Raw genomic sequence first — 26,195 nt, 5'->3', positions numbered from 1 at the left:
CGCACAGCAGCCGGAGGTGGGGGCCAGACAGATGGGACTGAGCAGCCAGACTCCTCGGGTCGCAGCCTGGCCACGCGTTGGGCTTGATGCGCTGGCGTGAGTTACGGGCGCGCGGAGCTCTTCGGGAACTGCAACAGGGGTGTCCAGAGTTCGGATCAAGACAGTCCCAGGTTAGTCTCTGGTTTAGCTGGTTTCCTATTGGAGCAGGGTCCTGTGCACTGTGACTGCAGCCAGCAGCTCCCAAAATGCTGCCCCTCTGTTTTCCCAGCCGATTTGGGAATTGGGAGAGTTAATGGTCATCTAGTGTCCAGATACCCAGGTGATGGGCTCACACTAGGGATGTGGATGTGTGGAGCGACAGTGCTTTGCAAGGGCTAAACAGGATTTGTTATGTTGTTCTGAGACTTTATTCACCGTGTGTGGCATTTAATCAGGTCTCAGAGTCCTGACTTTGCAGCCAGACATAGCGCTCTGCATGGCTGTGCTATGCCCTGTTACTGTTCCAGCTTCATCTGTGGTTTTTAATAAGCAGATGGACAGCCAGTGAAGCAGCTGCGGTTTCTGCCTAATGGGTCATGAGCTTTGCAGATTCAATTCCTTCTTGTTCAGGTTTCAGTTTTGAGGTGGTAGAATTAGGAGTAAAGGTCAGGATTCTGTATGTCCCTGAATCAGTGTTTTGGCTTTGCCTTGGCATGTCCTAATCTGGTAAAATCAGTATCTCAGACTAAGACTTGATTCCATCGATGTTCTCATTCCAGTGAATGAACATTTAATGCAAGAGGAATGTGCCAATGGGAGAATCTCTTTGGAGTCTCCCAAAGAATTTCTTAAATGCAAAGACATGGCAGATTTATTAGTGGCAATGTCTATTTCAATGGATTAGGAGAAGATGGGAGAACAGCGTCTTGGGGATTGTGCACAGGGAAGGGCAGACAGCTCTTCACATTAAACATCTGTGCAGGCTCTGCTGTTCAGAACAGGAATGGCATGGAGAGGAATCAAAGTGCCTCAATTGTAGATTTTCTGTTTTCAGTGTTTTGAAGTTTTCACAGCCAAACCAGGAAATGTAGTAATGTTGTCTTGTGACCTTCCATTGTGTTTTGGAGGGGATGACAACAGAGCCTTTTCTAATACAGAAACAAAGGGAAAATGTTGGATACGGTTTTTAAATGGTGTCTCAACAGCCTGGTGTGATCCCAAAGGAAAAGTTTTTATTTGTGTGCCTGCTGCAGTCTGACTCCATGCTTCCCTGAGGTAGATGTGCCCCTGAACACTAGGCTGCTGTTTCTTTAACACCATTTAATGGAGGCAAAATGCTGTTTTAGGAGGTTGGACTTGCAGCACTGTGGGGAAAGGGAAACTTGACTGTTCTGGGGAAGTGCGTTCTGCAAACAGAGGCTGTGGTGCCCACTGGAGATGAGTCTAACGCTTTGTTAATGTCTTATCATACTGAACGATGTGAGGAACACGGGAACTAGCAGACAGGATCAGCCCATGGCACCTCCTAATCCAGTCTCCTCTGCCTGACAGGGGCCAGAATTGGCTGCTTCAGAGGAAGGTGCAAGAAACTCCCTAGTGGACAATTATAGAAAAACCTGCCCATTGGGGACGTGTCTTGCTGACTCTGTCAGTTGGAGGAGTTCTTTCTGTCCTGGAGCCTGCGGAGTCGCATTTGCCACTGCTTTGTCTTTACTTTTATTTTTACGCAGGCCTCGCGGTCTCTGTCCTGACGCTGGCTGGGCCTCTTTACCATAATATCCGAGTGCCTTGGCCTGCAATGTACTTTTCCTCACGACAGCAGTGAGGCAGGCAGGGCAGTGCTGTTATCCCCATCGTGTAGCGAGAAGCCAAGCGACTTGCCCAGGGTCCCTCAGGGAGTCTGTGGTAGAGCAGAAAAGTGAAAGCATGTCTCCAGAATCCCTGGGTAGTGCCCTTCCTCCTAAGGACAGCCCGTGCCTGTGAGAGCCCTGGCTGTTAAAACCCCCAGCAGGAGAAACCCTGGGAGCTACAGGATTCTCCTCTGCAAACTCCCTCAGCCAAGGGGGAAAGAAGCACAGGGGGAAATTCTGGGTTTTCCCAGAAGAGACCAAGTCGATGCAATGGCAGACGGGCTCTGCCGGGAGTTCCGAGCCAGGCCTTGCACTGTGTCCCAGCCCACCGAGCATGGGCCCAGACAACAGCTGGCTCTGCAGGTGGAAGCCCTAGTCTCAGGTTGCTCTGGACTCGGCTGCCCCGGAGGAGAGAGCTCAGGACTGCATTGGATTCCTTCTTGGCCTGTTCAATGCTTGCCATTTCTTTGCAAAGAGAATGCAATCGTGGCTCAGGGCGAGAGACCCTGGTGATGGGTGTGGGTTAGCATCGGGGTGGGGTGCCGGGACATCCTGGACTGGAATGACCGGCTCTTGCCTTCCTGGAAGATGCAATGTTGAAATGGTTTGTATAGCAGTGAAATTTCCTTTGTAAGTGCAACTGGCTCATGGGTTTAGTGGCATCTTATTTGCACTCAGGGTGATGCCTGGTCAGCTGGTTTCTCTCTTATTCTGGGAGGTTTGTGTTGCCAGTAGCTTATCTGAGGAAGAAACTGGTATAACAAGACGGTGTGTTAAACTGAACGTGTCCAAACAGGTACTTAATTATGCCTTGTGAGTGATGGGTTTGCCCAGCTGAATGGCTGAGGTTTCCTGTTTCTCACCTCCTCTGAGGGAACGGTTCACCACACATAGGCTGTTTTTTGGGAGCGTCGGGAAGGAGTGAGGAGAAGATGGGTGACTTCCGAGATGCCCGTAGGGTAAAGTCTGAGGCCTAGGTTCAAGGATGTGAAGCCAAATGAAAGGCCTGTAGTTAGAACAGGGTGTTGGGAGTCAGGACTCCTGGGTCCTATTCCTGGTTGCCTGTGTGACCTTGGGCAGGCCATGTCCCTTCTGTGAGCCTCAGTTTCTCCTAAAATATCACCTCTTTGTCATGTGGTGATGTCCAGAGGCCCCAGTCAGGATCAGAGTCTGGGCATTGCACAAACAGATTGTTTCATACTGACCCCTGCGAGCCCCGTCCCACCTTGTGGGGCAGGCTGGAAGCATAGGCAGTTAATTCTTGGTAGGTGTGTGGGGCACTGGGCATTAGCATTAGCACGGGATCCGAGGGCGCAGGAGTGCTGTAGTTCTCGCTGAAGGATCTGGGCTACTTTTCTTTAAATGTGCCTGGGGAAAAATTAAAACCAGCCCACACAGCAGGCTGACTGTAAGTATGTTTGTTTAGGACCCAGCTGTGGCAATCTGGCCCTTTGTTATATAATGGGGAGCGTTAAATGCAGTGGGCGGTCACCATATGGAATACTCAGTACAGAACACAACTGCTAAGTGCCTGGGACAGGCGGAAAGTGCCACTCCTGGCAGATTATTCTGTAATTATTCGTTACAGGCTGTCTCAGCCCTTCCTCTGGAGCATCCTCAGTTGGGCACTGGGGCAAAGCATGATCTGGGCCAGTCTTGTCAGTTCCTAGGATGACAGGATTTTGAGACCCTCTTTGGGGCTTGGAATTGACTTTGTACCTTGTATTTGTGGCATCACCAGTGGCTTGGGGGGGGGGGTTGTATTATTTTGCTACCCCAGTGTCTGAGCCTGTGGATGTTTCCTGGGGTGGGTCTGAGGCAGTGTCAAGGCAGACGGGCCTGTAGACTCCTTGTCATAGCTGCTTTGGCTCAGAGGTGTGATAGCGCCATGGTTTCTGCATATTCACTTCCTGCCTATCCCAAGGGGATGCTAATGCCTGGGTTGCTGGCTGAACTTGAATGCTGCCTTCTGCTGACCCTGGGGAGGGGAATGCACCGACCTCGCTGATCCTCCCCCAGGGCTGTGTGAACAAGGGGAGCACCAGCATACGAAGCTCTGAGCGGTGTTATTCTAGTACCTGTCTTAGCTCCCCTAGCACGTGGCACAGACCCAGTGGCCAGCCGGCGTGGGGCCCCTCCGCTCGGTGACAGTCTCAGTGCATTGGCAGCTTTCGCTTTTCAATTTTGCCCAGATCAAAGGTGGTGTTGCTACCTTCCCCATGTACCCTCAAGGACCCACGTCTGGGGGTTAACAGCTGTGAGTGGCCGGGGGCCAAGGTGCTGGCCTCTCTCGGCGGTGTTGGTCATGTCTGTCTCTGGAGCGAGAGGCTGGGGTGCAGATCCATTGCTGCCAGGAGATGCCACGTTGCAGCCTTGTGACTCCGATCTAACTGATGGCATCTGTTTCTTGCCTTGCCTTTCATCTGGTAGGTGGATGACGGTGAGGGAGCAGAACAGGGCAGTGACTCCCATAGGGACCAGGGACTGGGGATAGTCTCTGTGCCCTATGTGATGATGGAGGGAAGGCAGCTGGCTGAGTCCCCACCTCGCCACATGCTCAGTGCAGCAGTTCTCTGCTCCTGCCAGCCCCAGCAGTTTGCCCTCTGCCTTGTGGAAGATGGAGTGGTCAGCCCCTTTCCTGAGCCCTGGTATGCTAACCAGCCCTAGGACTCAGTTTTGGCAGAAGCAAAAGTGCTCCTGAGACCTTCATGGTGCAGTGGATACTGATGTCTCATGCCGATGAGTCTCAAAATGAGAAACATGCAGTCATTGTTTGGCTTTTCCAGGCTTGGCAAGCCGGCTGCTGGCATGTTCCGTCCTGCTGATGCATGCTGTAGGGGCTGCGTGTGGTATGCTGCAGTATGGGCGCAGAGGAACAGCACACGGAACAAACGCTTGTGTGTGATACTCACTACTGGCTTCTCTTGGGGTATGATGGATTAGTTTAAACCTGCCCATATCATCCCGCAGGTGAGACCTGTTTCTGCTCTTGGTTTTTTCTCTCTTCTGTTTTGTCTCAGTCCTTGAATTTTTCCCCTGGCCCATGTGACATGCCCTGCCCAGGAGATTGTCATACTGTGTTTGCAGAAAGCAGATGTCTGCTGAGTTTGATTTTCATACTGTGGGTCGCTATTAGTGCAGAATCTTTTCCCTTCCCTATTTCATGTCAGGAGACTGGAGTGAGATCAGGGTGAAGGGTTTTGGGGAAGCTGCTCCTGAGATACTGCAGCGGTGCAAGGTGAAGTTGTGGCAGCTTCTCAGCAGTTCTGGGCAGGTGGGGGGTGCTGCGGACAGCCATGAGGCCAGGGACAGAGTAAAGGGTTGTGAAGAGAAAGGAGATGTGGGTGGGGAGTCGCGGCTTCTGCTTGGGGAGCTCCCAGCTGACAGAGGTGAGGAAGAGAGGCTCTGGGGTGGAGAGGTGCTGCAGGAAATCTCAGGAGGTGGTGGGGTGTGGGGCAGCTGATGAGTGAGATGCAGCACAACACGACTGTGTCGTCCTGGAGCAGGAAGACCTGCTCCCTGCAAGATGGCTGTTGCTGCCCTGGGGTGCTGTGCTCATCTCTGTGCACCCCCCTCACCAGCAGGAGATAGGCGTGAGCTCAGAAAAGAGCCACAGGATGGTGGGGGCTAGAGGAGTTTGTTGGTGGGGAAATGCTGAGCGCAACATGCCTGGCTTGGAGCTTGCACAACAGATGAGTAATGGGAAAGTGGGCTGGGACGGGTGGCGGGTGTGCGCACTGAGGAGCCAGAGGAATCCTTGAGGGTAGTACAAGGAGCTGAACTGGCAATGAGAGGGGGCTGGGAAAGGGAAATTCAAAGCTGCATATCAGGGGGACTCCCTGCCAGTGAGTCTGTGTTAGCAGGGGGAGAGGTGTGTCCTGGGGGCAGTGGGAAACCCCTTTCCTTGGGATATTCAGAACCAGGCTGGACACATCTCCAGGAAACCTACAAAAAGGAACAAGCCTGAACTGGACCCCTGGGAAGGGCTGGATGAGCTAATAAAACTTCCCAGTCTTGCTTCTCCCAATCTATTGGTGTTTTCCAGCTCTGGCATCTGAATCCAGAAGATGCTTAGCCAGTTGGAGTTGGCTAATACTATGAGGTTATCAAAGTGTTCTCATCCTCCACTGAATTAAGCCAGGGAAGAGGGGGACCTTGTGTTTCCAGAGGGGGTTCAGGCTGGGGTGTGGTGGGAGCGAAGAGGAGCTGAGAACCATGGAGTAGGGATATTGAAGCTTCAGTTTTCAGCTTTCAGGCTTGTTTGGGTTTTGTCCCTGTGACATTATAACAATCTCATTTACAGCCCTAACAGAGTGTCGGTGCAGCTTTCTGCCGGGGAATTAATTGTGCTGTGTACATAGGGGCGGCTCTATGTATTTTGCCGCCCCAAGCACGGCAGTCAGGTGGCTTTCGGCGGCGTGCCTGCGGGAGGTCCGCTGGTAATGCGGATTTGGCGGCATGCCTGCGGGAGGTCCGCTGGCTTCGGCGTACCCACCGCCGAATTACCGCTGAAGTCGTGGGACTGGCAGACCTCCTGCAGGCATGCCGCCGAAGGCAGCCTGACTGCCGCCCTCGCGGCGACCGGCAGGCCGCCCCCCACGGCTTGCCGCCCCAGGCACACGCTTGGAGCGCTGGTGCCTGGAGCTGCCCCTGTGTGTACACCGGTCGCACTGCTGTTCCCCAAGGGCAGGGATTAGCCCATAGCTGTTGTGGTGGCTGTGTCATTACGGTGATGCCCAGAGGCCCTTGAGGGAAAACCCTCTTCTGCTGGGCACTGAACATGCACCAGCTGTGTAGCTGCCCTGAATTGCTTGTGATTTTAAATCCATGTGTAAATGCCATTGGTAAATATTGAAAAGCCACAGTTGTGGGTCCCCAGCCCCAGCTGAGTTCTGCTCTCTGGGATGGGAAAGGCCGCAAAGTGCAAAATCCCTTGTTTCAGCGCATGCTGTTGAAGTAACCAACCAGCTGTTTGCAAGCCCTGTGAAGAGAGGGTTCACGCTGGTCTCTTGTCAGTGCTGAAGTTAGGACAGGAGCACATACTGAATGTCTGTCAAACCCCTTAATCTCCTACCTGTGTTAAACTCTGCTGCGGTAACCCCTGACATGCTGATTCCCCCAAATGCAGTGTGAGCTTGCAGCCCATTCTCCTGGTGGCCCTCGGTGTTTGGCTCCCAAGGCTCGTGCCGTGACATGGCTGCAGTGGAAACAATTCTTCACAGCTCAGGAACACATGGAATTCCATCTGTTTGGAGTCTCGGATTCGTCGAGTTCAGGGCCTGAAGAAACCATTAAATCATCCAGTTTGATCTCCTGTATAACACAAGCCATTAAATTTCACCCAGTTACCCCTGTACAGAGCCTAATAACTCGTGTTTGGCTAAAGCATCTCATCTGGAAAGGCAGCCGGTCTGGAGCTGAAGATGTTAAGAGATGGAGAATCCACCATGTTCCTCAGGAGCCTGTTCCAGTGGTTGATCACCCTCCCTGTTCAAAACTGGGGCCATATTTCCAATTTGAATAATGTCCAGCTCTTAGCTCTTGTTCTGCCTTTCTCCCTTAGATTAAAGAGTCCCTGAGTACCTGGGACTTTTCCCTGTGAAGGTACTGACACATGGTGACCAAGTTACCTCTCCGAATTCTTTCTGATAAGCTAAACAGATGGAGCTCTTTATGTCCCTCACTGTCAGGCATATTTTTTCCTGCCTTGAATAACTTTTTAGGCTGTTTTCTGGACCCTCTCCAGTTTTTCAACATCCTTTTAGAAATGGGGACACCAGTGCTGGATGCCATATACCTGTATCAGTCTCATCAGTGCCATATTCAGAGGTGAAATCACCTCCCTATTCCTACACCTACTTGCTCTCCCAGTCCAAAGATTGCATTAGCCTTTTTTGGCCACAGCCTCGCACTGGGAACTCTCACTGAGTGTCCGTTCTGAGACTGGATCCTTTTCAGTTGTTTATTTCCAGGATACTCCCTCGTTTGGCAGGTGTGGCCTGCTTTCCTGGATGTATCAGTTTGTATTTGACTGTATTAAACGTGTTTTGTGTTGGTGGCCCAGCTTTCCAAGCGATTTGGGTGGCTCTGTATGGCAGCCTGTCCTTCTCGTTATTGACCACAGTGTCAATCTTTGTCATCTGTGAATTTTATCAGCGGTGATTTTGTGTTTTACTGTTGAACACCTTCCTCAGTGGCCAGGAGGGAAGTATAAAATCCCTGCTTGTTGGGGCTGGGGCCCTCAGTTGTAGCTGCCCTGTTGCATGTAAATGCCATGACAAAGTGCACCCCCCCTCCACTTGCTCCCCAGACCTGCTGCAAGCCATCCTGCACTTGCCTTGCTCCCTGAGCTGATGTCGTCTCCTCCTAGACGTCAGTCTGGGAGCAAAGTCTCTGCTGGCGTCCGTGCGTCCACTTGGGAGAGCCAGTACCACTTGCAGCTGAGAGCAAAGCCGAGGTGTGGGCAGGTCTGTGTGAGGGGTGTCCGGGGCCTCCTGTGGCCGCCCCACACCCTGTGCATGGTCAGCCGTGCAGTAAGAGCCGGCTGGGGTACAGGTGAAGAGTGATTGTTTCCCCAGTCAGTCAGTGTCCCCTTTTCCACTGCTGCCAGTTCTCGGTCAGCTGAGAGGCCTGGATTCTCTGCCAGAGCTGGAACCCAGATCTGCACTGGCCAGAGGGAGGGAAGGTGTCACCTGGGATTCCACTGCAGGTCTAAGCGAGTTCACTGTGTATTACCTGTGGGTGCCAGAGGAGCAGGAGGAGCCAGAGTGCAGCACTGGTCTCTCTGCGGAGCTGGGGCTGTCTCGGTTCAGTGGGCACGTTAGCAGTAAACTGGGGAGTGAAGCTGCCTGTCTGCTGCTCCCTAAGCATAGATACAAGTGACTCTGCTTGTCTTCAGCATTTTATCTCCAGACCATAGAATACCTGGGCCCTCCTGTCCACAGGCCCTAAACTTGCTGTGGTTGAGAGTGAGGGGCTCAGGGACTCTATCCCAACCCCAGCTCCACACAGGGGCGGTACAGATCCCATGAATCCCAGTGCAGACAACTCTGAGCTGCTCCCTGACTGGTGGAGCTGAGTGTAACTGGCTCCATGGGCAGTTCGTTGGGTTGTACCTCAGGGAGAGGAAAGGCAGAGCCTGCAGACTGCTCTTCCGGGAGCTGTGCAGCATCCCCATGGGGCTCTCTGCTCAGGGTCAGACTGGAGATGCGGTACCTTGTATGTCACCGCTTTGAACATCGGTAGGGACTGGAGATGTGATCCAAAGCCCATTGAATTAATTGGAAGGACTCCTGTTGACTAAACAGGGTTTGGGTTGGGCCCTAAAAGAGAGGGGGGCCAGGTGTCAGACACCTGGCAATTGGTTCCTCTCACCCCTGCACTTCACCATGACCTGTCTCCTCCTTTTGCCTGTAAAACATACAACCGGGTGCAAGGCAGGGAAGGCAAGGCACATACCTGCCTGCCAGGTTGGTATTCAGTAGCCTACATCTGCCCTCCTGCCCCAAGCCCTCCCCAGACAATGTGCGGGGTAGTAGGAGATTGCGGGCAGGGTGTCAGTCGTATGCACTGGTGATCAGGCTGCAGAGCTCTGACTCGCCATCTCGCGGTGTCTGGCTGAGTTCCTAGAAGGCTCGTTCACACAGGGTCTGGGTGTCATGAGAATTCCTCCTATTTCTGTTTTTATTTGAAGCACTTGAGCAGCCGGCAGAGTAACCAGCCTCTCTAGGCCGGGCTGGGGCAGAGGACTGGGGAATCTACAGCAGACGAGCCCTGGGGAGGAGCAGTGGGACTAAGCAGAAACCTGCTCAAGCCCATTCACTCTCCGTTGTGTTGTGTCCGGATCTTGCCGGGCTCAGAGGTAGGGAGGATCGCTACGCCGGCAGACTATTTATGGGCAGGCTTTGCGATTTTTTAGGTGAAGTTGAACCTTTGTCACCTCTGGAAGGTGAAGGAGAGCAGGCATCGCTGGGCTCATGCCTGTTGTTCCACTCCGACCCATGAAGATGGCCCGAAAGGCTATGTAAAACCTGCTTGGTTTTACCTAAGGAACTTCAGGGACAGCAAGTCTTGTCTGCTGTGTTTTTGCTGGAGACTCCTTGGGAGGAGGAGTTTTCTGGGCCCTGGGCTGTGGACTGGGGCTGATGAATCGTTCAGAGCTTTTTGCCCACCCTTTCTCAGGAGTTTGGGTTAGAGGGGCACAAAACAGCCTGACTAGCAATCCTGGCCCCTCTTGATTCGCCGGACTCAGCTCCTTGATGGGCAAAACCAGAGGGGATGCGAACCAAGATTTATGGTTAAAAACTTGTTAAAGAAACCTTTGCAGGGGTAAGAAACACAAGACTATGCCCCCTGCCAGTCAGACCCTCTTTCACCTGCATGGAGAAATGAAGCTGGCACGGGCAGTGTCTCTTCCCTTGAAAGCTGCATGTAATTTGATGGGCAAAGCTGTATCTGCATCTCTCTGCATAGCCAGTTTATGGCTGTACATTTCTCTCCTTCCCTCCTTTTCCCCCCAACCCACTCATCTGGCACTTGTGTGTAGCTGAGGATGAAATGCGCGTGCTCTTCTCCCTGGCATGGACAGGCTCTCAGCGCCTTGCACTGTGTCTGCTGTCACTCATGCTGCGCGCTCAGATGTGCGGCTCGTAGGCCCTGCACCTTGTGCCTGGCCCAGGATGTGAGTTGCTGTGTAGGCCCTTCCTCTGCTGCAGCTAGTTGAAAATGAACACGCACCGCCTCTCTGGGATTCTTCGAGCCCCTGCTAACAGCGAGAGCTCCTACCGCAGCTTGTTCTCGGCTCCAGGGAGGGGAGGAGGAGGGTGATGGGCAGGCAGCAGGCTGGCCAGGAAGGGCAGCCCCTACCTCTGTTTATATCTGAACAATGGTGTTTGCATTGTCTGCTGTCCCGTCTGCCACTGCAAAGGAAGGCACAGCCTAGCTAGAGGGGAAAGAGCTGCGTGGGCCATCCCTGTCAGGGCGTCTCAGGTTTCAGGGGACTCCTGGGCTCCCCAAATGGGCAGCTGCTGTTACTGTACGTATTTGGGATGATGCACTTGTTGATCACGGTTCTGTCCACATCGGTGCCACTAGCTGAGCTAGTCTCTGGCCATAGGCCCAATGCTGCTGAGAGCATGTCGTGGACCCGGAGAGCCATTTCAGGGACATTTGGAATCCAGCTCTAGGCCGCCCCTGTGGTGGCTGCTGCGCTTGGTCACTGATGAGGAGGTTGTGAAGGCTAGGACTATAACAGGGTTTAAAAGAGAACTGGATAAGTTAATGGAGTTAATCCATTAATGGCTATTAGCCGGGATGGGTAAGGAAGGGTGTCCCTAGCCTCTGTTTGTCAGAGGGTGGAGATGGATGGCAGGAGAGAGATCACTTGATCGTTACCTGTTTGGTTCACTCCCTCTGGGGCACCTGGCATTGGTCACTGTCGGAAGACAGGATACTGGGCTGGATGGACCTTTGGTCTGACCCAGAATGGCCATTCTCATGATAGCGAGGTGCAGAGAATGGGAGGGTTGTGGCTGATGCAACAAAACTGTCTTGCTGATGGAATAAGGCCAGGAGTCCAGTGTGCCATAGCCTATCACTCCCAGGGCTTCCTGCGGGGCCACTCTGCAGGTCGGTTCTCTGGTAGGGGCTGGGGATTGGCGAGTCCCTCTCTGGCCTTTGGTGAGTCACCGACTCTGTGTAAAATGGGGTAAAAGAGGCCTGCCCGGCTGAGATTGGATTAGTTAATGTTTCTGAGTGCTTTGAGGCTGTGATGCTCTAGAGATGCAGAGACCTGAACAGGGAAATATGCTTTGCAGTTGTGAAGGGAAGGAGCTGGGGTCTCAGAGGGGATCACACTTCTCAGAGCGGCGTGTGCCTTCCAACTGCAATGGGGTAGTGAACTGCTTAGAAATGGAGAGACAGCAGTGGTAGCTCCCCACTTGTGACATTACTGACCAGCAGAAGGGGCCATTTGAGTTCATGGAGGATAGGTCCACCTCTGGTAACTAGCTAAGATGGTCAGAGATGCAACCCCACGCTCTGGGTGTCCCTAAACCTCTGACTGCTAGAAGCTGGGACTGGACAACAGGGGATGTGTCCTGTTCTGTTCATTCCCTCTGAAGCCTCTGGTGTTGGCCACTATCAGAGACAGGACACTGGGCTAGATGGACCATTGGTCTGACCTGGTGTGGTTTGTTTTTTTGTTCTTCTCATAGCTCAGTCCCTTGTTGATGCAGCCTTCTAATGTGGAGACACCTGCTTCCTTGCTCTTCTAGTTATTTTGGAAGCATGTTAATTAAATGTTTGTCCGTGGGCCTTCAGTCACTGCGAATAAACCTGTTTCTGCAGCTGCTCCTATGGCTGCTGCCTGTGTGGAGGGAGGTGTGGTAACTAATGTTATGGCGCAGAACAGCCTGTGTGTCCCAGGCCACGGTTTTGCCATCGCAGGTTCATGCGGATGTATTACCAAAGCCCGATGAATCGGCTTGGGCATTTTGCTCCAGTGCTGGGCAAGGCAGGTTATTCAGTTAGCTGCTGCTGCTGCTCCTTGTAACCTGAAGGTTCATCTCAGGAAGCAAAGTGCAGTAGTGCTGAGAGAGGAGGTGTGGGGCCAGCTGGGATGCGGCATTTCCGCCCACTGATTTGTCCTGAGTGCCATCTCTGGCCTTTGGTTTCCAGCTTCCTGTGGCTGGATGGGTAAGCGCCCACTCTCAGGATGTCTGTTTTCCATCTGCTCGGGCTGGCTTTTGTTTGCTCTCGAGGCCAGTAGGACCAATAGGAATTGTCTCCCCCAAGCAGAGGGTTGGACACAGTCCAGATCCCAGGAAAGCCGGGTAACACGTTGTCTTGGGACGTGGATCTCTTGAATTGGTGGCAGAAGGACGCGTGGTACCTGGGGATTGTAAACTAACTCACTGACTGATTGTAGACTAACTTGCTGACCAAAGTGGAGCCCTCCATTCCCAGCCGACGAAGAGACTTATCTTGAGCTTGGCCTGGAAAGCTGCAAAGAGGACTGGCCGCAGGGGGTGACAGAGGTGACTCCTTCCTGGAGCTTCCCGAATCAGGTGCTTCTCCCGTGGGAGTATGGGCACGAGACAGTCCTGGCCCCTGGAACTGTTAGGGTATAGATCGAGCAGCTCCACAAAAGCTGGTGGCTTGGGCTGTGCCAGCAAGGGCAGAGGTACTGGCAGGCTGGGCTAGGAGCACGACGTGGAGTTAGCTGCTCCGTTCCTGCCTAATATTTCTGCTCAGCTCCTAGCTCTGTTTGTTGCAGGGAATGAGGATGCTGAAAGCAGCTGCAGCACGGCCCATTGCCAGGGCTGTAGTTCCGAGTGCTCTGCTCAGCACTTTCTGCTGTCCCTGGAGCACTGGGGCTGGAGTGGGGATCTGAGCTCTTGGACTCTCCTGCAGCCAGAGCAACAGGAAGGTACTTTATGGTCCCCCTCGCCTAGACAGAGCTCTTCACGCTCGGCTGTGGTGTGCGGTGCTGACAGTGCTCGGAGCTGCATGCGCCTCTGGGGCAAGTACGGTGCCTGTCCCCGAGGAGTTGAGACTGAAGCAAGGATTTCGGCTGCCCTGTTTCCCAATTGCTTGTGGAAACTGGGCCCCGGTACCCTCCACTCTCCTGTGAGGTTAGTGCTTGTTGCCATGTGTGCCACCTCTGTGTGCAGATGATTCTAGGGATGCTGCAGATGCGTGGAGGAGGCTGCCTGATGCTCCGGCAGTGAGCAGCCCAGGAGCTGCCAAGCACCAGGCAGTGAGGAGGAGACTCCAGTAGACGCTTGAGAGCCCTGCCTCCCTCCTGGCTGATAGCCCAGGCTGTTCTGCTGCCTGCCAGTGTGCCCATCATAGGCAGCTGAGACCTGAGGGGCAGCAGGGAGGTCACTGCTACTGAGCCCATTTCCAGTGAGTGCTGCTGGGTGGCCCTTACCAGTCACCCTGTCTGTGGGAGAGGGGAGGGCAGCTTCCTCCCTGTCAGACCTGCCACCTTCCACAGGTGTGCGGGCCTGTGCCTTCCCCTGCCACACTCCTGCGGTGCAGCCCCAGTCTGTGGGGGGAGAGACCCCAGCTCCAGCAAGCCCAGGAGGCTCTGCCTATTCTGTTGGGAGATTGCAGTGATCCTGACCCTGGGGGTACAGAGATCTGGGTGAGGCCTAGGAGCAGGGGGGAGTGAAACAGAGACCAAAAGGTCTGGTTTCTCCAGTCAATGCCAACTCTGCTAATGGGGCAAAAGACAATAAAGGCCTCAGCAGGGAGTGGCCCCGGCATCCCTTTTTTGTCTGCTGTGGAATATCCATTTCCTGACTGGTGTCGGTGGTTCTGCATCAAGGAACTACCTCAGGTTATGCTGATCTTTGATCTTATCCCTCCGTTCAGCCTGCAATGCCTCTGCTGAGCTCGCCTGCACCCTGGTGTGAAACTGCAGGGCCCTCAGGCAAACAGCCACCGGACTTAGCTGAAATCCTGCTTCAGAGCTGGGTGGTTTGCTGCCCTTCTAGTGTTGCTGACCCTGGACATTCAGGAATCATGAGTCAGGCCCCGCAGTGATCATGAGATTTAAAAAAAATAACGAATGTTGGGCTCTGTTTGTTTGCCTTCTGGTGTTTGAGCCTTTAGGGATCTTCCCTCTGCATCCACAACAGCTAGAGACTTAAAGAAACAAACCCCGAGATTGAGACGTGCAGAACTGGGCCTTTTGGAAAAACACCAAGTATAAAATCTGGTGAGTTGGCAACGCTGCACTTCCCGCCTAATGCCGAATGGCTCAGAACCCAGCGAAAGGGGAGGCGTTTTTTCCTTAGCTCGTTCATTCTGGTTAAGATAAAGTGTCGAACGTCATTTATCCTCACACTGGTGGTGATCCAGTCTATGTGCTCTGTGCCTGCCTCTGGGGTCTCAGTGGGTATGTCTACATGGCAGCGAGCATTCCAGCCCTGGTCAGCTACTGGCTGTGCAAACCTACCCTGTGGTGCTCTGGAGCTCAACTCTACTGCTAGCCCGGTGCCAGCTTCCAGTTCCTAATAGAGGTGGTTTCTGCTGAGCTGGAGACGAATGACAGAACGCAGCATTCCTGGAGTGTTGTTTATTATCTGATACTGCCCAGACTTTTCCACTTCCAGAACGGGGCAGAGTTTTGCTCAGAAAAGCATAGGATTTGCATCTGAGCAGAGTAAGTGTCTACGAATTCTGAGATGTATCCTTGTTTGTGCCTTCGCAGTGAGTAATAAATATCTTTACTAACCACCTCTCTCCAATATTTGCTTGGCTGCTTTCCCAGAATGCAAGAGACTTGAAGGCCTCCCCCCACCCTTGGGTCATTGTGGTAGGAAGACTTGTCACCTCGTGGGCAGTTCACAATTGAGAAGCATTTTGAAACTGCATTGGCTTGGAAAGCTGACAGTCACAAGGAATTAATCTGCGTGGGTCCTGGTGTCTGCTTTGCAGCCTTGTAATAGGAGATTCCGCATACATGTTAGTGCCTTTGTTTTGCTAATTGCTTGAGATTTTGTGACTGCAGTATGAGGGTTAGCACAGGGCCAGCAGCACCTGCGTTGGGTGGGCTCAACAATGAAGAGTGTTTTGTTCCTGAATAATGTTGGCAGCGTTCTCTTTTGGAACATACGGTTTCAGGAAATTGAATCCTGTTGGGATTCTTTGGATGGAAAATGCTTAGAATGCTCTCTGGCTCTCAGTACTGGAAAAAAGATAGCATTCCCTGCCATGTAGTGTTAAAATGCCTCATGCTTCAACTTTCGGCGAAGATTCGGAAACTTTCTCTAGACGTTGAATCTGAGAACTGCATCTTGAGAAGGTATCTCTTTTTCAAGAAATGGACAATGCTGTTGGCAGATCTCATCTAGAAACATTTAAAATCTTTCTGTACCTAGGAAGAAAATTTTCAAATAAAATGATATTGATTTAGAATCTCTGCTTAGTGCCTTCAGATGCAAGGCACTGCAAGTATTAGCACCATTAATGGAGTGGGGTGGGGGTGGCTGTTTGGCTACTTTTGGGAACGCAGGAAAACAAACTGGAGACTAATGAGCCTTCTGGATGCAGTTTGGAGAGAGCCATGTGGAGGTGCAGCAATCATTTCATCTTTTTTAAAGTGTAAATTTAACTAAAATAGCTTGTAGTTGAATGCTCCCTGCATGAAGTGCTCTCGGCAGAGTTAGGAACGTGCAGAGAATGAGCAATGGGGTGAGGGGTGAAGAACTTTCTCATGTGTAGGAAGCCCAGGTTTTAGAAGCACTTGAGAATGTACAATAGGGAAGAGGTCTGGAATAGCAAAGACTCATCCTTCCCAAGGCTAATTACTTTGGTCCTGCAGGAGTCCCTGAGTAACTTGCCTGTGTCCCTGTGTGAAAGGGTCTGGGAGTACCTGGTTGGTTTTTAGGATTAGAAATTTGCTGATCGGATTTACAACCCCTTGCAAGCTGGAACACTTTAGAGATCAGAGTTCCTGCAGAGAAGCCTCACAAGATGCTGTCAGATGTGATGCAGTTAAAAGACCAGGGTGATTTCAGTTTGTCCCTAGTCCCTTGAGTTGTGCTGTAAAGGTCCCTTGGGTCAGGTTTTGCAGAGGTTTGTGTTAACAGTTTGATTGGATCTCACAGAAGGCAACTTTCTTTAATTTAAAGGTCAGACCATCCCAACCTGCTTCGGAGCAACTTCTTTGATTCCTCCTGAGGGCAAAGTGTATATAGTTTCCTGCTTCACCCTCTGGAGCAGCTTTCATCAAATCCCTCTTCTTTGAGGGCAGCCACCTGTCTCGCAAGCCCATGCAGGTTAAGTGCTGCATTCCATTCTTCCAAACGGGTGGGTGTATTTGACAAATACCTGTTCAGTGCTGTGCCTGGCTGACTAGACCCAAAAGAGAGGTGATGTTGGCTAGTTCCTTTAGCTCACCTTCCATCAGGTTGTCTCAGAGGTGGAATAGAAATTAATTGTTGTTAATTGTATCTGGCTCTAATTGTAATTACTCAAGGACCAGGGAGATACCTTAGAGCAGTGGTCCCCAACCTTTTCCGGGTGGTGGGCGCCGGACGACGAGCCACCAAGGACCATGGCCAGCGGATAAGCATCCGCCGAAATGCCGCCAAGAAGCGGCAACATCAAGAGGCGCTGCCGCTTTTCGGCAGCATTTTGGCGGTGAGGCCTCTTGATGACGATACTTTTCTGCGGCATTTTGGTGGATGCTTGTCCACCGGCCAGTACCTGGGCGCACATAGATGTCCCGGTGGGCGTCATGGCGCCCGTGGGCACCGCGTTGGGGACCCCTGCCTTAGAGAGCTTGGGTCCCAGAACTGCAGTCAAAGCTGTGCAGCTTCTTTTAGGAGAAGTTTGCGGTACCTGTTGATGCTTTTCTCTCTGTAGAGAAGTGGCAGTGAACTGGATGCCTTGTGTTGAGAGTTAGACCCTTGCTCAGTTGAAGAGGAGAAGACATTTGCTGTCTGCTTTATGCCTTGAGCCCAGGAGCACCTATAAACCAAGACAGTTCTGAGCATAGTCTGTCTGAGCTGGCACGCTGTGTTGGTGCACCCTCGGATGAATGCCGTGCGGGCATTGTTCAGCTGGCAATGAGGAGACGGGGGTAGAGAACTTCATTTGAGCAGATGTGCCATGCAGTGAGCAGCCTGCACTGCAGAGCGGTGAAAGCTTGCTGGTGAGTTGCTGTTGCTTCTTAATCAAATACCCCTCCCAAGGGCTTCTTCCTCAGCTCTCCTGCAAATGCCATGTAAAGCGTGTGGTCGGGAAAGGCCTGGGCATGCAAGCGTTTCCTGGTAAGTGTACCAGTCTTGCCAACTCCATGCATTTGAAAAATCGTGAGTAGGGCCTCGAAAAATCTGAAGGGTGATTTTAAAATCATGAGACTGAAAAAATCAGAGTTGGGTCAGGTGTTGGAGCCATCAGAGGTCATACTATCAAGCTTTTCTCCACAACCAGGAGAGCTAGGAACTTAGGGGCTGGGATTGTCACATAATCACCTGAGTACCAAATAGTCTTTTTAAAAATCCCCAGATAGATTAGTGAGATTCATGATAAATGGCCAGAGCTGTGCACCTCTCGTGATAGTTCTTGGTTAGATGCTCTTTCCTCAGGATTTGAGCTGCCCTGAGCCCTACTTGTTGCTAACCTGGTGGCCCAGATGGCTTTGCCTTTTGTCTGTGTGGCCTCATTCCCCTTCCCTGGAGCACTCTCTCCTCTTTGCTGTTGTAAATTGTTAGGTGATGGTCGGTTGTGCTGAAATCCTTGGGAGCCGAACAGAAATTTTGCTGCTGTAAACTGTGGGTGGATTTTTGCTGTGTCCTTTATCCTTACTGGGTTCTTGGGGTTCCCTGACTCAAGCTGGACGGTGAGGGCAGGTTTGTGCCTGGAGGAGGAGACACATGAAGCAGTTTGATTTGTTAGCTGTGTCCTTGGCTGCGGAGCTTGGGAAGCAGGAAGGAAATGGGTTTGTGATGCTGAAAGAACTGGGCCTGCTGGTTCTGCTACGTGATAAGCACACTCAGTGTTGGGTCTCATGTCGCTTACATTCGCTCACAGGCTTTAGCAGCTGTAAAAGGGGAGAATCAGAGACCCCACTAGAAAACCCCTTTTGTTAACAAAGGCACAGACGCTCCCCCCACGCCTGTTTCCCCTCTGCCTCTCATCACTTGGGTGGGCTGTCCAAACCCTGGTGAACAACTCAAGCCTTATCAGGCTGGTTCTGAGGTGGGGCTGGGTACAAGGGTTGTGTGATCACGCACAACTCTGGTTAGTGCCTGGATTCTGATGGCAGCTGGAGAATGCCTTGTGCAGGCCAGACTATGGGCCTTGGTACCCACAGCTGTGGGGTGTCCAGTGCTTGCAGGTGTTGTGGTGCTGTCTCAGCCTGATGGCTTGTGTCGCAGCCTTCCTGGTGTTTCATGGGAACTTGCTTGTGAATTCCTTTAGCTTGACATAAATGCTGCAGTATTTTGAATACAAAAGCTAACTGGCTGGGGGATGGATCCTAGCGGGACTGTACGGTGAGACCTGGCTGGGCTAGTCTTCTGCCGCTGAGTTACTGAGTCCTGGGTAACTGTGCATCTAGGTGGGTTAGGGAGGGCCTAGGTGCTTTCCAGCGTAACTGTGGGGACGCAGGCTCCTTCACTGAGCCCCAGAGTGTTAAATACCTGTGAACTGTGCCTCCCACCTTTCTGTAGCTACCCCAGCCAATGAGATGTGGAGGGGAAGATGTAACTGCTCGTGCTTCCTGAGAGCAGACATGACCCTCTTGTGAAGAGGGCCTGATGTAGGTGCTGGGGACAGACCCAGGCTGGCCTGTTGCATAGTGTGATGTGTACTGCAGTTTGTGGCCCTTTGCCCTGCAGACCAGGCTTCTCCAGGCCATGCTGCTCCCTCCTTGTGGGGCACCGAACGGCTGGCAAGGCGCGGAAGTGAAAACTGACACTGCTCCAGGGGAATAGCTGAGCCCTCCAGTACCCTGCTGCCAGGCCCCTTGTGGAGCTGTTAATAGGGGCGTGTGGGCAGAGGGATGCAGAGTGTTAGCCCGCAGAGCGCTCAGCCCTGTGAATGGCCCATTGTTCCCTGCGCTAGAGTGGCTCTTGGGCCTGTGTTTTGGGAGCTCTGATAACAGGAGTGGTTTCAGCTGCTCCTCTCTCCAGCCCTGCCTGTGAATCGTGCTGCATGGGGGGGCTCCCCCACTGCACTCCACCCTCCCTGCACAGCAGGTATCAGACCCTGATGGAGCAGAATCCCTTCCTCGGGATCTGGGGATGGCTGCGCTGGGTTCTGGCTCCTGTGGGCTCTTGTGTGGCTGAGAGCATCGCTTTCCCTAATCAGCCACTGGATAGGGTGCTGGATTCTCATTCCCCAGCCTCCCTCCCCAGCAGCCCTGAGCCTTCTGGGTGTGTGTGATTGCTCCTGCTGGCTGTTCTGAGTGAGGTCCCTGCTTCTGACAGCCTCTCTCCTCTGCTGCTCCCTGCACTCCTATTACTGCTGCCCTGGCCTGCCCTGCCACTGGCCCAGCTGGTTCCCGGCTCCTCGGTGTCTACTCCCCACGCTTGGCTGGGTTCATGGTGTGGTGTCCAGGGGCAGGAGCAGGGAGTAAGGGGCTGTTTTGGTGAAGTTTTTGCCCCAGCCCCAGTGTCTTACCGCTATGGCCTTCCGTGTCTTCTGACCCCAGGCTCTGGGTGTCTGCTCCTGGTGGCCTCAGGGTTGGTTTTCTGTGACTCCAGCTAGGTCTGTGCCTGGGAAGTGAGGGCTGTGTTATCGCTGTGTGGCAGCCATGGCCACTGAGGGGAGGGGGGCACTTTCCTGCCTGCTAATCGAGCTGCGCAGACGGGTTGAGGAAGGATGGTTCCTGGCTCAGGATGTTTGGAGACTAAGCTTATTTATAGCTGCAGCGCAGGGTCTCGGCTGAGAGAAGGCTCCCACGTGGTGCTGGGTGGGAGGGCTCCTGCCAGGGCTCTGGCTGCGAGTGGCCAGGCCAGGGAAGGGCTGCTGGCTGGGGCAGCATGGTACCGTGGTGGCAGTGCCGGGAGGATGGCCCTGATATAGGCCTGTGTGTGTCTGGGGGTTGCGTAGGTACAGTGGTGAGCGGTGGTTGTGCCTATAAAGCCTTAGTTTGCACTGCAGCACGCTGGGCTCTCGTCCAGCCCTTGACACCTTGGGCAGGGGGCAGGTGATGAGGGTTCTGTTATTTGCTACTCCCCTGCCTCCACCTCCTTTTGCATCTCACCGTCACCCTGCGGCTGCAGGAGGAGCTGCCTGTCGAGTCTTCGCTCCTGGCCTGCTGATGCCAGGGAGGGGAGAGTGCCTGTGCTGCAGTAGGGCCGCCATGCTGTACAATGAGCACAGCCCAGATGGGCAGAGGGGCCTGCTGGCAGGGACTGGGGGGATGCTTGTTCCACTCGCTTGGCTGAGTGTACTCCGAATGGCAAGGTCTGTGTAAGAGCTGTCTGCTGCATGGGCTCCCACTCCTGTTGGGAGGTGGGTGCTGTGACTTTCCTAGGTTCAGCCCTGGCATCTGACTGCTGAGATTTCCGTGTGTGGAGCATTGAGGCTGGAGCAGGCTGCCCAGTGGGGTTACCCGGTGCCAGTCATGTTAACGATGCATTGCAAGCGGGTGCCTGCCGCCTTGCTCGGGATTGGGAGTTGGCTTGGTCATGTGTTTGCTGAAGCAGCATGCTGTGTTTTCTCCCCATCAGGAGAGTGCTGGAGAAGACGACAGCCAGTACTGTCCTCCCTGGAGATGGGCAGCATTAGCCTCTGCTAGGTGCAGCTGCCCCTCAGCCGGAAGAAGGGAGCTCCACTCGGGTGCTGGCTGTGTGTGAGTGCAGTAGGGAGCGGCTGGGACATCAGGACCTCTGCAGAGAGGTAAGTTCCACGATGCATCTGTGCAGATGCTGAGTCTCTCGCTGCAGCTTCAGCCCCTGCCTGAGGAACTGTGTGCTGTCATGGCTAAAAAGGAGCCGGTTTTGCTAGTTCTAACAGTAAGCTGTCTTGGCTCCAGTGCATTTTGCCCGCATCTAGCACCACTGCTGGACACCCCTTTCTTCATCATGCAGCAGGCACAGCCTGTTCCTCCTGCAAAAGGGGAGTCAGCAGCCTCTGCTCGGAGCAAAACCCAGGCCTTCTCCCTTCAGTGCATTTCTGCAAATCCCAGGCACCAGTGACTTGTGGCAACTAGCTTTGCTAGTAGTTTGAGTGGTGTGGTGATGTAGGATGCCCTTCTCAGAGCTATGAGCAGGCGGCTCATAGGGGTAGCGAGATAGAGGGGCAGGCCAGTTTATGATCTGCTTCTCACTGACTTAGTGCCCTTCCTGTCTGCAGTTCTGCCAGTTCTTGCAGGCGCTGAGTCAGTGAGGACCAGGTGGTTTTCATAGCGACTTGGAAAGTCACCGCAGATTGTGCTGATGAGATCAGAAACAGCAGCTTCCAGTGCTGCTTAGCATCTCTCTCTGCCACTGAGCAAGGGGGCCTTGTCCCGTGGGCTGTGACCTGAGCACAAGCCTGAGCCGGGATCTCTGATACCTGCGCTTGCTGTGGCCTTGTTCAGGTCTCTCCACTTCTCTGGGTCAAGCTTCCCATTTATTCAGCAGGGACAGAGGTGCCGCCGAGGGGCGTTTGGCCTCGTCACTCTGTGGAGAGCGACGCGCTGGGGGCTCAGCAGGTACCTTGATTAGTGTGGCAGTGTTGCGCGTGCACACAGCCCCCAGGAGCCAGCCTGCCCTTGCACTGCATTAGCACCAAGTTAGGTTTTCATATTCAAATAGCTCAGGGGCTCACGTCCCACAGGGATAGGCAGAGGGTAAATACCTGGGCGGGCAGGCAGACCGCAGGCCAGAACCACCCAGGCCAACTTCACTTATGTCTGTGGTCAGGATTTCTGTCCTGAACAACGTCACCCAGCTAAAGCCTGGGAGTGATGGTCTCTGAATGGCCTGTGCTCTGGGTCCCTGAGCAGATACACCGTGCTAAGGGGTTGTTGGACAGAGCAGGGTGCGACTGACCAGCGCAGCACTGCACCCGGAGCAGCTGCTTCTTCCCACTCCCCCAAAAGACACCATGAGCCACCTTGCCTCTTCCCTGAGACCTAGAGTCTCCCCAGTGGCCAATCTAGGTCAGGTGTGGGCAGGTGGAACGTCGAACAGGTTCCTGCCTGGCTGTGGGGCAGGTGGGGCACATCCGGAGGGAGTGTTGCCAATCCCTGGGCCTGTCTGCAGTCGATGCAATGAGCCTTTTCGCTTTCCTGTGTCAAACAGTAGCAGCCCTCTGATCAGGGATGTCGCTGGCTCACTGCAGACTGGAGTTGGGAGGCCCCTTGCACCATACGTGCACTGAGCTCTGTCTCAGCACCTCCCCTCACCAGTGTGGCTCCCCCGGCGGGAGCTCCAGCACACACAAGATGCTGTTGGCACCTTGGCTAATGTATTGCGCAGACCTGCTCTGAGCAGGGTTAGACGACGGGGTTGTGAAAATGCTGCACTGGGTCCATTCTGGAGCTCCTGCTGGTGTTGTTTTCAGGCATGCTACACCAGTGCTAGCAACCATGGGCAATGCCCAGAAAGAGCTCAGAGAACCGCAAATCACCAGCCTGTTTCCCAAGCAGTGGGAGCAGCCAGTCCGTCTCCTCCCTCCCCCTCGCTGTGCCCGATGCTGGTGGGGAAAATCAGGGAGCCTGGCACTTGCTACAGCAGATGTTTAAATCTCTGTAGTTTGGTGGGGGAGGCATTTTCAGGAGCAGGTTGAGGTGTGGGGAGACCAGTCTTAAGCACTTGGTGAGGAGGGTCAGCCCTGGGAGAACAGTTACTATTGTGCCCTCATGTTTGCCGCTGAATGCTTCTCTGTTGGGGTGAGTTGGTTCTTTCTGCCTCAGAGCTGGACTGATGGATGTTCTCTCTCTCTCCCTCTCCCCCTCTCCGCCCCCTCTCCGCCCAGGGCTGAATTAGGACTTGCTGCTTGCAGGGCTGGTGTCCAAAGGGATTGTCTGTGTTCTGCTCCCTGACTAGAGCCTAGCAGGTGCGCTGGGACTCTGCACCGTCTCACTGTGTGTGTGGCACAGGAGGGATTAGGCGGTGCCTGCGATGGGGCATTTGTGAGGATTCAGGCTCCTGCCATGCACCCAACAGGGACCCCGGATGGTGGCTTTTCTCGGTGTGCTGTGCAAACGCTTTCCCGCAGCCACTGCCGAAACATCAAACAGAAGATCTCCCAGTGGGAGGGGAGGACTAGAGGGGGCTGCAGCGAGGACAGACAGCAGCCGCAGGACTTTGGGGTACAGTACGACCATGGCTGTGAGGCTCTGCCAAAGGCCAAGCCACGGGACTGTGGGAATGACGGAAAGGCTGGGCTAGCAAACTCAAAGAGCTTGGGCCTGGACTTCAGGGAAAAGGGCAGGAACCATTCTCAGAGCGAGGGTGACAGCGAGAAAGATGGTGATTGCTGTACTTCAGAGAGCCTCAGGCCCAAAGTGCGCACGTGCTGCCCGATTTCCCAGGCTGAGGAGAACGGAGACTGGCGGGGAGGCCTCCTGGACCCAGAGCAGACACTGCCACCAGGGAACTTCTACACCTCACGAGGGCTGTGGAAGAACATAGCTGTTCCTCCTGACAAGGTCCTGGCGATGGCATTGGAGTTGAAAAGGAGAAGAGAGAGCTGTGGCTTGACAGAGCGAGAACTACATGCTGGGGGAGTGGAGCCCCTCAATGTGATGGAGAGGAGCTTCGAAAACATTTATTCGGAGGCCGAGGGACAGGAGACAAGGCCTGCTGCCATCCCTCCCCCAAAGCCCCGCAGGACTTTCCGCTATCTGTCAGAAAGGGACCAAACGAGCTGCAGTAGAGAAAAGCCACTGGAAGGCCAGTGTAAGGATTCCCCAGCAGGCTCCTCCCACGAGCCCGAGCAGAGAGAGGCAAACAGGAAAATCAGAGGGAGATCCAAGAGGTAGGTGGCTTAATTCTTATTTGCTCTTGTATGCAAAGTTAACCTGTGGAACTCCTTGCCTGAGGAGATTGTGAAGGCTAGGACTAAAACAGGGTTTAAAAGAGAACTAGATAAATTCATGGAGGTTAAGTCCATTAATGGCTATTAGCCAGGATGGGTAAGGAATGGTGTCCCTAGCCTCTGTTTGTCAGATGGTGGTGATGGACGGCAGGAGAGAGATCACTTGATCATTATCTGTTAGGTTCATTCCCTCTGGAGCACCTGGCATTGGCCACTGTTGGTAGACACGAGACTGGGCTGGATGGACCTTTGGTGTGACCCAATATGGCTGTTCTTATGCACTGAGCACCTGCCTGCTCAGCCTCTGCTGAGCAAGTCCCTGGCCCAAACCAGGTCACTGAGTGACCCATGAGAATTATTTTGTTTCTAAAGGCCTCACATGAATTGCACTTTCAGGCGAGACCTTAAAATCCACGGTAGTGATGGTAGCTCTGCCATTGGCCCTTCTTTAGAAGAGTAAGGAGATGGGTATGTCCTGGCTAAAATACTCCCTCCCTGACCCTGTGCAGTGCAGTGACTCCTGGGCACAGACTCCCTGGTCCCAAGTACTGCCCCAAACAAACCTCACCCCAGAACTCTGAAAGCTGACTTAACTGTGGTGTCCAGACCCTTGGCAAAGCTGGGGTGCTGCTGCCTGCCCTGCGCTTTGGGATACTTCCCATGGATCGTGGGCTAATTATCTCCTCCAGTGAGGAGCTTTGTTGCTACGTGAGTCAGACGTGACTCCAGATGATTGATCTTTTAGTTGCCTGGAGTTTGGGGCCATTAATCTCAGATAAGCACTGTGGCAGCAGGCTGGGCTGGGCTGCCCACTTAGATGCGGGTCTGAGAGTTACAGACAAGTAACTCAGCATATCATTTGTGTTAGCTCTCTGCTAGTTCTACAGAGGTAGGAGACGCTGAGGTGTAGCCATCTCTGGGTAAGCATTGTGTGGAGGGGCAGGGAGTTGGTGCTCTTGGGTCCTCCAACGCTTTCCATAGTACTAAATGTGCCACAAAAACTCTGAGTTTTTAATGGCCTGTGTCTCCCTTAATACTTTGACTGACCCGGATTGGCTTTGGAATAAAGGCCCAGACGATTCATCCTTAGGCTTGGCAAGATTAGATTGATATCAGTAAATGTCAATAAATGTTCATGTGACTAGTCACACACAAGCTTCCGAAAGAGTATGGCCATCGATAATATCCAAAATGTACAGAGAAGCAAAGTAGGGAAGTGCTGCTTGAGGACTTGTTAGTTTGATTTCAGGATGTTTACTTCGTATATTTTGACATCTGATATTGACAATTTGTGTTTTTAAAGTTATAATTCCTTATCTTTCTGAATCTCAATGCCTGCTGTCATTAAGTAATTGTCTGCCCGCCCCCCATAATTTCCTACAACTGTGACAATTTAAATTGATACAAATATAGAAAAAAGCTTAAAATAAATGTTGATATCTGTCAAAACTATTACAAATAAAAACTGAATTCTGCCCACTTGTGCCTGCCCAGGATGCAGATATGTTGTTTTGTCAGAGCTAAAACCCCCAAAGGAAGCCAAGTGTGGGAATTAGTCTGCAGAATGACTAGGCATCTTCCAGGAAAGAGAGAGTCCTTTGGGACAGACCCTGTTTACAGTCCATGTGTCTTTAACCAGAACCCCCAATGTCAGCTGCAGCCCTCTGCCCTGCTCCCCAGGTCAGAGTGCTGGGGAATGCACCACCAGGGAGGTAGGAAGTGGGCAGTGCAGGATCCCTTCATCCAGACAGCAGCACACCGGGTTCCTGCCCTTGGCTGCGCTACCTGGACAGGGCTTCAGCACTGGAGTCTCTGGGCAGGTGCCAGGTGGGAGTGCAGTTCCTCGGCCCAGATAGTCCAAAGCCACCCGCC

At 53.2% G+C, this 26,195-nt stretch overlaps 1 protein-coding gene across 6 annotated transcripts in view; it reads left to right on the top strand.

Moving 5' to 3' along the window:
• The window catches only part of DENND2C (DENN domain containing 2C), a 50,613-nt gene that overhangs the window by 629 nt on the left and 23,789 nt on the right, over window positions 1-26,195 (top strand). For 3 of the 6 annotated variants that reach the window (XR_005598305.1, XM_039538145.1, XM_039538149.1), the window contains exons 2-3: window positions 21,026-21,194; window positions 23,259-24,263. Coding sequence is in view for 5 of the 6 variants with exons in the window: in XM_039538145.1 (XP_039394079.1) it covers window positions 23,437-24,263 (827 nt within the window). In the remaining variant the exon portion in view is untranslated. Of the gene's footprint in view, window positions 1-21; window positions 171-4,778; window positions 4,800-17,207; window positions 17,497-21,025; window positions 21,195-23,258; window positions 24,264-26,195 lie in introns of those variants that run through there. The other 3 variants (XM_039538147.1, XM_039538146.1, XM_039538148.1) reach the window with 3 other exon arrangements.

Source organism: Mauremys reevesii, linkage group 4 (genome assembly GCF_016161935.1).
Source record: "Mauremys reevesii isolate NIE-2019 linkage group 4, ASM1616193v1, whole genome shotgun sequence".
In the NCBI taxonomy this organism is placed as follows: Eukaryota; Metazoa; Chordata; order Testudines; family Geoemydidae; genus Mauremys; species Mauremys reevesii.
Note: the sequence above shows the minus strand (reverse complement) of the source record. Positions and strands in the feature narration are given on the sequence as shown.